General features: G+C 40.1%; 1 protein-coding gene across 1 annotated transcript in view; it reads right to left on the reverse strand.

Annotated features, from left to right (window-relative positions):
• Nucleotides 1-3,229: 3,229 nt before the first annotated feature.
• The window catches only part of fgd1 (FYVE, RhoGEF and PH domain containing 1), a 19,928-nt gene continuing 7,916 nt past the window's right edge, over nt 3,230-15,241 (reverse strand). Inside the window, exons 10-17 of the mRNA XM_083769020.1 lie at nt 15,016-15,108; nt 14,164-14,243; nt 14,037-14,067; nt 13,622-13,705; nt 12,653-12,781; nt 12,040-12,198; nt 8,488-8,637; nt 3,230-7,998 (exon numbers count right to left, since the gene is read on the reverse strand). Of these exons, the coding sequence (XP_083625146.1) occupies nt 7,726-7,998; nt 8,488-8,637; nt 12,040-12,198; nt 12,653-12,781; nt 13,622-13,705; nt 14,037-14,067; nt 14,164-14,243; nt 15,016-15,108 (999 nt within the window). The 3' untranslated portion in view covers nt 3,230-7,725. The remainder of the gene's footprint in view (nt 7,999-8,487; nt 8,638-12,039; nt 12,199-12,652; nt 12,782-13,621; nt 13,706-14,036; nt 14,068-14,163; nt 14,244-15,015; nt 15,109-15,241) is intronic.

A 15,241-nucleotide genomic window follows, 5' to 3' on the forward strand; every position in this document is an offset into this window, starting at 1 on the left:
CTTGGGCAGGAAAAGGGCACTTTGAGGCCAAAGGGCAGGTGCGCAAAAGCCAACAAGACAGGCAGTGACTCAGCAAGCATGGTTGGTAAATTAACTCCCCCATCAATAGGTTACATTGTTGCTGTGCAGATTAGCTATAAAACTGAACTCTGTTTCGTTTCATGACTCATATGAGCTTTAGCTTTGTACAGACTAGAGTCAGTAGCCTAATTGTTTCCCCCTATTTCCAATAAGAGTATTACAGAAAAACAGTTTAAGTCCACACTAAGTATCCATAATGTATAAATGATGGATAAGTAAACTGCCCCCCCCCCCCCCCCCCCCCCCCCCCCCACACACACACACACACACACACACACACACACACACACACACACACACACACACACACACACACACAGAGACAAATAAATCAGTCCTTTGTTTAAGGGGGTTGAAGTTCCAAGCATAACTCTTACTCTATGGTTCCAGGGGGTCCCCAGACTCCCCACTAAATATATTAATATAGCATCAAATCACTTGTACCATTTAACTATCAAGAACAATCACACAGGAGGACCATAATGGAAACAAGGCTTTTTGTGTTCCTTTTAGCATCATTGTATAATTGTATATAATATATGTACTGTAGCCTGCTAATTGCAAAGTGGCACCATGTACCATGTACTTTCTACATATAGACCTACTGGTATAACACAAAAAATATTGTATAGGGGTCCCTGGCAATAAATCTTATATGCTGTTTGGGTTAGTTTGGTGAGATGGACAACATAATAATAACAAATCATAACAAAATGAATACCCATGAATAATCCCTGATTACAAAGTGGTTATAATATTACAACCACTGATTGAAAAATACCCCTGTCCTCCTATATCAGGGGGTGCCCACACTTTTTATACTTGAGACCTATACTTTCAAAATGACCAGCTCAACAAGATCTACTGACCAAAATAATTATTATCCCTTTGCTGGAAATAGTTACATAAGACAGTGAAGACACGCTTGGAACAGGAAATAGAGAGGAGAAATGGTATTGATAGTTGTGCATTGTGGGTTTGAGCTGACAGGCCCTTTTTTATGTCAATCAATCTCAATCAAGTTACCTTAATTCAAGTGATAGATTATATATATTTTAGGGACATGTCATGTGGTCTACCTTTGTGATCTACTAGTAGATCACAATCTACCTTTTGGGAACCCCTGTCCTATATGGTTGAGCCTGAATTTTTTTTGAATTTGCCCTTTTTCAGAAATATTGCAACAAGCATGCATCATCCTCAAATTCTCAAGTCATCAAATACCATATGAGGAAATATATGAGGAAATAGCATATTATTTAGACCCCTAACGTATAAATGAAAGTTTATGTTTGTGGGTGTGTGCCATGGTGTCTGCCGATCTTCTAACTGTCTACAATAACCTATAATGTTCCCCAGCTGCAGTGAAATCAAAGTGAATGGGCAGGCCGCCGCCACAAACTATGGGATCTAGTGGTCACAGTGAGGAATGAGTGCGCATGTCAACCTGTCAGGGCCAATGGGGCTTTGGGTTGGCAATGCTGACAGCCAATGAGCTTCTACTCTACTCGCTCGGTTCGCTCTCACCCACCCATAGAGTATATATACTCTAAGCACCCACCCCTCTTCTCTCTTCAGTCTCTTGACGGGAAATGAGGGGAAATCCGAGTTACGTCACCCGCAGGATCAGCAATCGGCCGACCTCATTAACTTGCACTGGTCTTCGGCTATTTGTCCAATCAACTGGCCGGACGGTATCGGCTGGGCGTGCTACAAGGGGTTTGATTGATTAATTGAAAAATGTATTAACAGTTTGCAGAATGGAATGGGTAGCCTACAGTAATAGTTCAAGGAAAGGCTTAGGTCAATACAAAATCTGCTAAGAGGATAAAATAGGAAAAAGCACTAAAGCTTGTTTACATAAGGGTGGTGGCCCGTGGCTGTGTATGTTTTAAGTTTTCATAAAACGACAGGTTCAACACAAATATGCCTGATGTCAGGAGATTAGGAGGAAATTCAGGCAAAAAAATAGCCTAAATAGCCTGTAGTCAATTCATGTCATTGCAACACTGGTGTGACATTATTATATTGTTGTCATTAGTGATGTTGGCTGTTCAATGAATATGACAAACAAATGTTAAACAGTCACTCTTTGCTGGGCTTTGAAGAGACAGGAGCTGGAGAAAACATTACAGTTCTGACTTGCCTCTGACACCCTTATTTGTGTCTTTTACTCAGGTGGTCTCTAGTAAAAACACTGAATCCAGACTGTGACTGTGTCTGCTGCTCAGCTGCTGTGCTGCATTATTGCTGGGAACTAGAAGATAGGGGTTACACAGGCATGGGGAGAGAGAATGTTTTGCACAACGTCTGTCCGAGTGTCCGTCCGTGTGTGTGTGTGTGTGTGTGTGTGTGTGTGTGTGTGTGTGTGTGTCCGTCCGTTGGCCTGGCCCATACCAAACTCTGCACACACTCCTTGGATGCCAATGATGAACCTCTGCCCCAAATTCTTCAGAACGGCCTGTTATAGCACCACCATGAGGCAGTTTTGCTAAACACATTTCATTACATTATATTACTCGTACACATTTTATCGATACATCACGGAAATCGTATACACTATCTCTATAGTCAATTGATCAACACGGACCTGTCCGCTTCCACATATTCCATCCCCACTAACATTGTCTTCCAAAGTTTGCAGGATTGGTCCATTTTGAACAAAATGCCACAAATCATGGACACAGCGTGCGATTTCCGTGAAAATATGCACACACATTCCCAATAGGCTGAGGAAGAAATGCCACTTATTCATAACAATTATTCAAATCAGCCTCATGGTGGCGCTATAAGATTTTATCCATACACCTGCATGCAATTCGGTATACACTACTATACCTCTATCTATAGTAGGCCTACTGTGTTCAACACAGATCTGTTAGATTTTTCATAATATTACTCCTAAAAATGTTGTCCAAACATGGTTATTATGGTTAACAGTTATTATTTGCATTTCCATATCCAGTATTATTGTTCTTGTGTTGTGAACTTGTGATGCTGTTAGTGTTAGCACATCTTGCAAACCCTCTAGATTCTTAAATGATGGACTACTTCTGTACAACAGAAGATAAACATAGCATTTTCACAACTTTAATAGTTGTGTTGTTTGACTCTGTATAGGACAAAGTAATAACAGAGAGAATTTATTTTGTTCTTTTTATTTGATGTTTTACATCATAAACATTTTTTGTACAGGGTATCATCATCATAATATGGACATCGATAGGATGGAACCAGTGGCCTGCCACTAAACAATAAGAATAACCATAATAAAAAATTATAATAACCTCCCATATTCACAAAAGGAAAAAAAAAAGAGAGAAAAATATAGAGATCATGTTCATTACAGGCTGTCTTAACTCTGTGATTTGAGATCAGATCAGATTTCCTGTTTGTAAAATGAGGAAGTCAACATAAGTGTACCACCTTTTCAATGTCTACATGAGAACAGCACTCACAGGGTAGTAAACAGCCCATTGGTTAGGGTTACACAGGTACTGGTATATAGTGTAGAATCTCATGGTCAGTGGTTCTCAGGCGTTTTCCTGTTAAAGGACCCTAAAAATGATATGTATTTGGCTGCGTACCATCTGAAAGGATGTGTATATAATATATACCACCACCCACCAGTTTAAAAAAAATTGCAGATCTAGCTCACGTTAAAGTGGTTAAACTGATTTGGATTGTATACGATCTCATTTGGCTGCATTGGGGACCCCTTGGACCCTCTCAAGAGCCGTGAGAACCACTGACCTATATAGCTGATGCAACTCCATGTGATGATGACATCCTCTGATTGCCTTTGATCCATGTCATACGAGCACGGTATCATTCATACTGTACAGTACCAACACTGGCAATCACTAGATGGCCTCATTAACATTCATATTAATATTAATATGCACATATTAATATTAATATTGACATTATTCATGCACGTTCGTCCCGTATAACATTAATTTCTTCATATTTGTACCAAGTAGGAAACATGGTCTCCACTGCAACATGGTCATAAACATACTAACACTACTGGTGGGTTTTTTTTATCGTACAAACTTTTTACACTGTTAAAAATGACCCAACCAAGGATTTGTTTTACACTTTTAAAAAAAATGGCGTGTTGTTTTCCTCTCAGCCCTCAGTGACGTTTGGGCTCAGTTTCTCTCCAAATCAGTTGTTTTATGCAACACAACATTACATCAATAACCCAGATACTCCAGACACGTTCAAATCAATACTGTAAAGTATAGCATATTCAGGAAACACCCATATTTGGAACAAACAAACGTCTTCAAAACAAAATAATAATACTAATAATAATACAAATAATAACAGTAATATACACATACTTTAAAGATTGAAAATGATAAATTATGTAAAAAAAACAAGTGAGACAAATGAAAACATTAAAACCACTGTAATGACGGATTTCAAGTCAACTGTAATTTTACACACGATCCAGATTATATTATATTACATTAGACTATACTTCATAAATGCCAGAGGGAAAAGGTCATGTTAATAATGGAAATTGAAACCATCAATATATGGTTCATAGTTTGAATTTTATGGAGAATATTTCGGAATAATTTTTCTTATTTCTCACTATTACGGTTATAAATGGTTATAAACTCATATGCGTTGGTATTCAAAATGAAGTCATGTACTGTAAAAATGATAAAACACAGCAATGATTGTATCGTTGTGTTGGCTTTTTGGCACATTGTTGAAATCGAAGAGAATAGCCATATAACACTGTTGTTCTTCATGCACACCACAGAACCAGTCTGAAATGGTTAAAACCAGACAACACATGCTCAGCCTGGTTCCCAAACCAAGCCGCAGACACAAATAGAGAAAAGAAAAAAGAGGGAGAAAAATTTACATGAAACATTAATCACTGGGAGTTTTATTTTCTTTAAATAAAATCTTCTGGCTAATGTTCACCATATTCTCATAATTCATGTCCCGAGGGTAGCACAACGGAATTCAGCTATAGCGCCTCCACAGGGTCCAGACCCTTCCATAATATATGCCACTGAACCCAAAACCTTTTATCAGATCATCCCAAGCCTGGTTTACCCTGTAAACACATTCCCAGTACAGACTACAACCATATAGGCAGTTAGTCAAAGTTGGACCAGAGACATGTAGAGAATCCAGTTTCTGTGTTGTGCACTGTAGAACAATATCTTCTCTATAACATCACCACAGTGACATGGACAACATTCTATAAAGACCAGCTGTAATATAAAACCACCAGTTACGGATAAAGGAGTGTAGACTCTGATGGTCTAGCCTTGACTGTGCAAGCTCTAGTGAGCAGCATGTAACGTAACTGCACAAAGGAGAGGAACAACCTACGCCTCCATGGGAACAACTAACATTAGTCTAGCCATTAGCAGCTCAGTGAGTCCCAAGTGAGAATAAATAATATTTACAAACATTTCTCTTTTTTTCATCATTAACCAACTGGCATCAAATGACCACGCCAAAACATACATCATATCGAATAACATTAATAATAAGTTTTAACAGCATATCATATAGAATAATAACATTAATATTCTGTTTTCACTGAGAGAGGGAGAGCAAGTCACTATGATACTTCCACCTCTCCCATCTCTTCTACTACAGGATCTGGTCCACGCACTCTTTACTATAGGTTCATTATAATGTTACTGATCTAGGATCAGATCCTTTTGTGGTTGTAATGTCGCTGACCTAGGACTTGAACATTACTGTGCTGTTGAAGTAGAGAGAGAAATTAGTAGAATGTAAAAATGAATGACTAGAATATAAAAGTGCAACAATGTAAATGGACTTCTGATGTTATTATGGAGCTTCAATTGATTCATATTTTCATATTATATAGTATTATTATTACTATTAACATTTATTTTATTTTATTACAAATGGCTAATTACTAGGGCTAGAGTTGCTATCGCAATGTGCTGACTGGACTGTGTTCATTCACGTATACAAACAGCTGTCTCTCGGTCCCAAAAGACATTTAAATGTTTCAAAAACATCAGAGATAAAATACAATTTTGGTTGAATCATAATTCCTGGTCTGCGTAGATAAAAGGTTGCTTAATGAGACCTCTGCTTGTCTGACCACCATGCGTCCCCAGAGAGCACAGAAGCTGTGCACAAAATGGTGCTAGCGCTCCAGAGTCCAGAGCATGGGATGCTGGGAAATGTTTCTTGAACACCCAAATGAGGGTGTGGCTTGGAGGTCATATTAAACGCTGTCAGGCAGTAAAATACACCAGTCAACCAGTAAAATTCACCAGTCATCCAGTAAGAAAGGAAACTTTACATTTGAGTCCATAATATTGAGGGAATTTAGCGAATACAAAAGTCAATCTGAAGCCTTATGGAGGGCAGAAGGGCCCCTTACATTTTGGAAATGTAAGGGGTATGAAAAAGATCTTAGGAGTGCAGGTGAAGTCATTTTACCTTCGTTTTCACAGATCCCAAGTTAGTCTGCACATTTGGACTTTCAACAGGCGTTTAAAAAACCTTGCAGGCTTCCGTCCTGGTCGGGGGAGAAAGAAAAGAGGAATGCTCTTCTGTTCTTCAATGTTCTCTCCTTGTTTTTTCTTGGTTTTGCTCCTCTCTTTTCGGAGGGACTCGAATTAGCACCCTTCTGTGAGACAGACTGTATCATTCCCACTGCTCCACAGCACAACAGTCAACAATGGGAAGTGACCACTATTCTATCTATCTGGTATCTGTCCACCCGTCTGTGTATTCATCTGTCCATCTTGGTTCCAACATGGTGAGTTTAAAACCTCTCTGTCATTCAATAACACCTAACTGTGCTACAAACAGACAGACAATCATCAGGAAGTACTTCCTCTGTTTTAACGGTCAGAGCTCATGGCCTGCGTTTTTAGATTTCATATCAACAATAAATATACCATATATTTGATTAAATTATGAACTATCTAACGTCACTTCTTTCACTACTCCGTCAATAGTGTGGTTTATCTCTGTAGGACGGTAAATCAATATTCTATACTGAATACGGATATCTTGATATAAAAATGTAGGTTTTCTGTTTTAGCAAGGGCGATAGAGAGTGAGAGTGATAGAGAGATTTTGTCAGGTAGTTTTTGTGTCACAATAGAGGGTTAGAGTCTAAAGAGGCCCCCCATTCCATTATGAGATATCTTGTGTGCAAGTGGAAATGTTGGCATAAGGCCCATGGGGTCACCAAAATCAGTGAGGTTTATCCTCTGGGAAGTACGATGGTGCACAGGAAATTCCATGGCAAACTCCAGCCATAGAATCTTTTGAGAGTTGGACTGACATTGCCATCCTTAGTGCCATCCGGTGGCTAGCAGGACTAAAATCACGGAGAAGGTGAGAATAAACATGCAACATCTAAACACACACACCTGTGCGTGTGATGTTGTTTGGCTGTGTGTGTGTGTGTGTGTGTGTGTGTGTGTGTGTGTGTGTGTGTGTGTGTGTCCGCGTGCATGCATTGTGTTGCCGTATGTGAGTAATGGTCTGTTTGCATTTGGTTTTTGTTGTGTATTTTAAACGGCATGTTTCATCCTTAATTAGTTCTGTGCTGCTTGTTTTCCTTGTCCAATAGAAATTACTCAACGTCATCTTTCTCCTCCAATAGATTCAAATGCTCTCCTCCCCTCCTGCTGCTAGCTCCTCCCCCTCCTCTTCCAGGCTCTCTTCGATTGACCCACGGATCAGTAACTCCTCCCCCCTGCCTGCACGTGATAGGACGTCCATCCAGCGTTGCTGTAGCTCCTCCCCCTCAGCGCTAAAGTAAAGGGTCAGTTGACTCTGGCTCATCTTGAAAGCATGGCGACGCTCCAGGCGGTCACATGACTCTGGCAGAGAAACCTCCCAGCCAATCAGAGGCACACTGCGCTGAGCTTTGACATCCTGGAATAAAACAGAACATCGTAATATTCATTAATAAGAAGAATGGAAACTATTCTATTATCTGTGTGGAGTATATGTGTACATACATGCATTACATATTACGTAGGTACATTACAGTGTGCATTACTGTAATACTACACATCTGTTCAGTTCAGTTGATTTATTTCCAGCTCTGTTGGGCATCAAGGTACGTACTGTATATACATTGTGCATTGGAGCAGTTTGGTCAAGACATAACCAATAATCTAATTAATGGATTTTCTTTGGTATAGTATTCTTTTGAAAAACGTTTTCATTTGTTTTGAACCTATACACCAAGAGGCTGGGATGCACCTGGTCGCAGATAGAAAAGAATGCCAGTGACCGAGAACTCTGGAGGACCCTTTGTCAATGAATATATGACTATATAATGTGTAGTAGCCTACATAGTTATCGGATATAAATGCTAAATATACGGAGTATATAATGTGTAGTAGTGTTATGAAGTACCTGTGGAGCGCCATAAACATACAGTACGAGTGGCTCACTGTCTGGGATAACGAACCAGGCTTTCTGCCAGCCCCTCCCCCCTCCTCTCTCCGGCATGTAGTACAGGAAACTGCACATAACGCTGTTCTCCGCTGCCAATGATGCCTGTTTCTATGGAGACATAGTTCACACACAGATTTGGTTTCATGGATAAAAAGAGAGGAAAAACGTGGACAATGTTAAGTTATTGTTACTGATTGAGTGCTAGATCTGTTTCGAGCCAAGGCTCTTCATCTGGTCGAAACAGTTTTGACCAGATGAGAGTGCCTTGGCTCGAAAAGTCGTCAATAAAGTATAACTTTTGGAGCAGATGAGTGTGCGGGTTCTTTTCTCTTTTTCTGAACCCAGCACCTCTACTAAGTGATGTTCGTATTCTATTAGTTTTTGTACGGTATCCAGAGGACATTAGCCAAACTACAAAGTGTAGTTCAAATTGTTCACAAAAAAAGTATAAGAGAATGTATAAGTGGGCTCAACCATTATTTACATGGCGTATAGTTGGGGTCCCTATATACGGACCTGGCTAATAAGGTCCGCTAGCATTCTCTAGTGGCGGGTCCGTATATATAAGGTCTAAACAGAAAGGAGAATTCCATACTAGAAGGCTTTCTTACCTTTATTTGTAGTTGTTACGTCACCACCAAAGAGGTCCAGGTGTTATTTTGTGCAAAAGCGCATTATTGGCTATTTGCCCAATTCAAGCCCTCAATGAATTGAATTGAATTGAATTGCATTGAATTTAATGGGGCTATGGGGTGTTGTGCTAATTCGCTTATTTCCATCGCTCAAAAATCTATTTCTTTTGTATATATATCCTTTCTTCATAATGTAAATAGGATCCCAAGCGGCACACTTTACTACTTATTTCGATGGAAATAAGCGAATTAGCACAAAAACCCAACCCCCATTGAGGGCTTATATTAGGGTAAATAGCCAATAATGCACTTTTGCACAAAATAACACCTGGACCTCTTTGGTGGGGACATAACAACTACAAATAAATGTAAGAAAGCCTTCTAGCATGGAATTCTATGGAATGAATTATTCCGTCAATCATGCCTCAGATCAACATATTATGGAATTAATTATGTATTGGCCATATATGGAGCGTGTCATGAGGCGTGACTGACGGACTGACGGGACATGCAGGTTTTCATAGTAAACTTCGACCGACGGTTGCAATAATTCATTCCATATGTTGACCTGACCTCATCAAACCCTGTACACTCAAGACACGCTCCATATATGGCCAGTACAGAATTCATTCCATATGTTGATCTGACCTCATCATCTGTATCTCCATATATGAAGTTCACAACACTGACCTCATCAAACTCTCACCAAAAGTAAAAGTACTATGCAGAATTTCAAGTTTTCAATTGTATAAACATATTTTAAAAGTGGCAGATCTACAAGCAGTAAAGGGTGTTCAATAGCAGTGATTTATGCAAAATGCTAAATAATCAAAAACCTCAAAAATGCAGTTAAGAGGTTTCCTCCCGACAGCAACGATATCAAGAGTCTGGTATCAAAACAACAGCTCCATTAAGTTCCAACTAGTTGGAAGACTTCTAGCAGCAACACCAGTGAAACACAGCAGAGAACAGGTAGGAGCCAAGAGAACCCTAAAGATAAAACTCAAAATAACCTCCTTCTCAACTCTGCCACAACACATACTGTAGGCCAGTGTTTCCCAACCTTTTTTCTGCCAGGGCACACTTTTCATAGCTAGTTTTATAATATAATAATATAATATTAATATATTTTATTTCCTGACCTACCAATGTGAACACAAATGCTTCCATCACGTCACGCATGATCAACAAAGTTTGAGTGAATGCTGTGCAGTCAGTGCACACACAGAAAGTTAAGAACGTCTTCACTGCTAGTGTCTGTGACACACTGAATCACACGTGTTTGTTCACCGCAGCCAGGCAAGAAAGACTTCTCCCTAAAGTTTCCATAAAGTTCACTTGAAAGTTACGTTTGAGAAACTTATATAATTATGAATTTACGATATGACAACAGCAAACGTGAAACATGAAGGGCGCGGCTAATCTGCTTCTCTGTCGTGAATGTCGTCTCGTCTGCCGTTACTGTTATGCAGTAGCTCTGCTCTGCCCCGGCGATTTGTAAGCCCACCACAGCCACTTTTGCAACACAGTGTGGGCTTGTAGGTCAGCTTTAAAGATCGACATTCGACACCAGCTAAAAGCAGGCTCCACATGATCACCTCACAACGCGTTTTGCATCGTTTCAACTGTACGTGTGAACTCACCAGCAAGAACGCACTGAAAGCCTGGTGATACAGTACATGCCAGACAAGTAGGTGATCTCCTCATGTAAACAAAGCCATACATTAGCATTTCTATGGAGGGTCGTTAGACTGGTGGGGATGGGCAACAATGATGCAAATTGTAAAACCGGACCACATGGCAGCCCACTGAGCCCTGCAGTGGAGGGTCGGAGTTACTTGTTTTCAACGAAAATAAAAGCCTGTGTACCGAGGCTACTTCTGTTCAAATCAAACGGCACACCTGGCCATTTAAAACGGCACACTAAAGTGCCGCGGCACACAGGTTGGGAAACACTGCTGTAGGCTACACTCACTGCTGTCCACATGGAGTAACCTGCCTCTCACAGTGCGGATCTCTCAGATCTTCTAACTCATCTTGTTTTCTCCACTTCAAAAGAGTTTGCAGATCTTATATTGGTTTGCAAAATATACCAAGTAGAGAGCGTCTGCCAAGGGATTGGTCGCCAAATATGAGGCACTGTTCTGGACAAGAGAAAGAAATAGAGTGCGCAACACTGGGAAAACTCAGCTCCACTGGTTTATTAATTCAACGTTTCGATCACTGGGATCACTGATCTTCTTCAGTATGACAGGAAATGGGTGTGCATACTATTCTGTCATACTATGTCATACTATGTCATACTATGTCAACTGTCATACTATTCCTGAAGAAGATCCCAGTGATCGAAACGTTGCATTAATAAACCAGTGATGCTGAGTTTTCCCTTACCAGTGTTGTGGACTCTATTCCTTTCTACTGTACTGCCATTTGTCCAGCACCTGGGCTATAGAGTGGATGTGCATGCTCTATTACCGTGGCTGTTCTGGACAAACCTCAAAGAAAACTTTGTTGGATGTTACTTAGGCCTGACTCACACCTTCACAACAGATTGATGTATATATAGCTGATGCATGACACTTGTTTACTGATGCAAGCTCGCAATGCATTTCCAATGGGAGTCACATGTGGTTTGACACAACATTTTTGTTGTATGAGGGGGAGGGGGGCAGTCGAAACACAGCCGAAAGCCGTACAACAAAAATGTTGTGTCAAACCATGTGACTTCAATTGGAAATGCATTGGGGCGGCCATGACACTTACCCTTTGTTTACATCTAGCATGCATCAATGTTGTATGCTAGATCGAAAGGTGTGAGTGAAGCCTTGGAAATATTCACATACACACAGAGGGATACACACAACAAGGTTACACTAACCTCCAGTATGGACCGTCTCCTCTGTGTGCTACCAGTCAGTAAGGCAGGGGAGGGCGGGACTCCGACCAGTGTAGTGTAACAATCGATACACACGCGATTGGTTCGGTTATTGTCGTATGACAGCCGCGCACGGAACTCTGAACACTTCCCACAAACCACCTGCAACACAACAACGCAGTCTTCAGAAACATACAACACAACAAGCAATCACAAACACATCACACAAATATCACAAACACATCACACAAATATCACAAACACATCACACAAATATCACAAACACATCACACAAATATCACAAACACATCACACAAATATCACAAACACATAACACAAGCGTCACAAATACATCACACAACCATCACACAAATATCACAAACACATCACACAAATATCACAAACACATAACACAAGCGTCACAAATACATCACACAACCATCACACAAATATCACAAACACATCACACAACCATCACAAACAATCCACAACATAATTAGAAACACACAACACAACCATCACAAACACAACCATGACATGCATTACTAGTAGACATTGTAGTTGTGGTAACAGCAGTAATAATAGCAGTGGTGCTGGTAGTAGAAGAAGCACTTACATGTCCACACGCCTTACAGTGATGGCGTCTCTTAGTAATGGAGTTAAACGGTTCCTGGCAATTCATACACAAAGTCACCTCTTTCTCCCTGATTGGAGTTGGAGCTCTCTTTCCCAACTCTACGCAACTCTACAGAGATAGAGATAGAGATAGAGAGAGAAGGGTTGGGGAAGAGGGGGAGAATGAGACAGAATGATGATGCCCTCTTGTGGTTATGTAAAGAAGAAAAAAATCAGTTTTGTTCAAACTAAAAGTTCCCAAACTAAAAATGAACGCTTCCAATCTTTCTATTTATTTATGTCTGGTCTGTTCATGGTCTGTTTTCATGTCCTGCATGTCATGATAGCATAACTGTTTACAGTTGTGTGTGTGTGTGTGTGTTCATCCGTCCATCCATCCATCGGTGGACAGCTAATCTCCGGCACCGTTGGACCAATTGGTGTGAAATTGTGCATGCATACTCCCTGGAGGCCAGAGTAGAACCTCTGCCCCAGATTCTTCACATCAGCTTTTTATAGCGCCACAAGGAGGCTTTCTAGCTATTTACTATTATTATTACCAGTTTTGGGTAGTAGGTATGCAAACAGGCTGCGTGCTAGATCTTCTGGTTGTTCAAGTGTTGGTAAGATTCAAATGTGTTATTATATTACATCTTGTATATGAGTACACAAGAGTGCAATTCTCAGATTTTAGTCTCTCAGCAGCACAGTAGCAGCAAAAATAACCATCATTAATAAGCAGTTGCTGTGTTGTTGCTAGGGTACACTAGTTGTTGCTATTGTAGATGTTGCAATGGTGTTTCAGATCAGATGATAGTGTGTTCTAGGTCTATGCAATGGTGTTGAAGAGGTGTGCGTGTGTGTGTGTGTGTGTGTGTGTGTGTGTGTGTGTGTGTGTGTGTGTGTGTGTGTGTGTGTGTGTGTGTGTGTGCGCGTGCGTGCGCGTGCGTGCGTGTGCGCGTGTACGTACCGGGGAGTGTGGAGGTGTTGTACAGTTTATCTGTCTGAACATCTCTAGACTCTGCTCATGTCTCTGGATGGTCAACTGGATCGCCTGTAAGGACAACATTGACATGCGGTCAAAGAGAGACACAATTAAACCAAGGCTATATTCCAGAAAGCTTTTCAGCTCTAGGAAATGTTAGGAGCTGTATTTCAAGTTATCTTACCGGTGAGAAATGTGTAAAATATAAACCAAATACTAATTAATGAAAAACACAAAGTGATAATAGTCGAGAGGGGTATTACTCTATACACATATTATTCAGATGAGTATGAAAAACAGAAGGAGGTATAATCTGGACTAAAGAGGTATAAATAAATACAGTATATTATTAATCTGAATTTCCCTATAAAAAAATAAATACATAAGAAAAAAGACAGACCTGTATCCAGTCTCTTTTTTCCTCTTCTGTCCTGTAGAAAGACAATATAAACAGTTTATCAGTTAACCCCTTAAAACAGTGTGTAAGATGGTTAAATAAGCCAGTCAGTAAACCAGTCGTTCAGTACCTGGCCTGTAGTTCTATGGACCGTTGTTTTCCTGAAACCAGGAAGGTTCTGGGGACTGCGATGCTACTGGTCTCTTTTAACTGAAATACACATACAGTAAACACACTCAGAATTATGGACGACATGCTGTAGAATGCACTAAAATACAAAAGAATGACCTCATTATTTTCAGACATGGACTAGATACAAAGACAACAGAGATTGGAAAGAAAAACAAGCTTTCTTCTGACTGCCTGCCTTTCTGTGGCTAGGATTACACCTACGGTTAGGAATGCACCTGTGATTTGATTTGATTTGATTTGATTAGACGTCATACAGGAAAAACAAGTTACATCATTCTTCACCGAAGAAACGTCAAGGATACAAACACAAGAAAGTCTTTCGACTTATTTCCATTGTGGTCTTTGGTCTGAGACAAACAATATTGAACAAAAATACACACAAAGATTAACTACAGGCATTAACTGCTTGCTGTAGTTACTTTACAATGGTCCAACAATTGCTACAAGCATTCCTTTGTCCTGTCCGCTAAATGCAGTGTGGTTGTGATAGTTTACAAATGGGGTTTAATTCATTTACTTATTGCACCGAAGCCTCATTTGAGGAAAAATGGCTGATTTGTTTGCCTGGTGTGTTTTTATAGTTTTATGTGTTATTAACGGTCTTGTGTTTGTTTTTCTGAACATAGGCTGCAAAAGTCAGACAAGTTGGTAGTTTGGGTTTAACACAGGCACAGAGCTCATCCGTCCAGTGAACTGGCTTAAGAGTCGTTCAGAATATAACCGTACATGACCCTATATTTGTACATAAATGTAAAATGTTGTGAAAGGGCCAAAAACAATCAGTGCTCACCTCCATCCCATCCACGTCAATGCGAGCTCTAACACTAAACTTCTGGCCAATCAGACGAAGCTTAGGGACACAGTAGAGCAATCTGTCGCTAAACTGGAGAGACAGACAGAAAGAGAGAGAGAGCGACAGAGAAAAAGAGAGACAGAGAGAGATTCAATCAAACAGACTTATATTAATTTCCAGTTTTTTTATACCAATAATGAGGAAGAATAGAACAGAATAAAAT

This window comes from Protomyctophum parallelum (assembly GCF_964188405.1).
Source record: "Protomyctophum parallelum genome assembly, chromosome: 7".
Taxonomy (NCBI): Eukaryota; Metazoa; Chordata; class Actinopteri; order Myctophiformes; family Myctophidae; genus Protomyctophum; species Protomyctophum parallelum.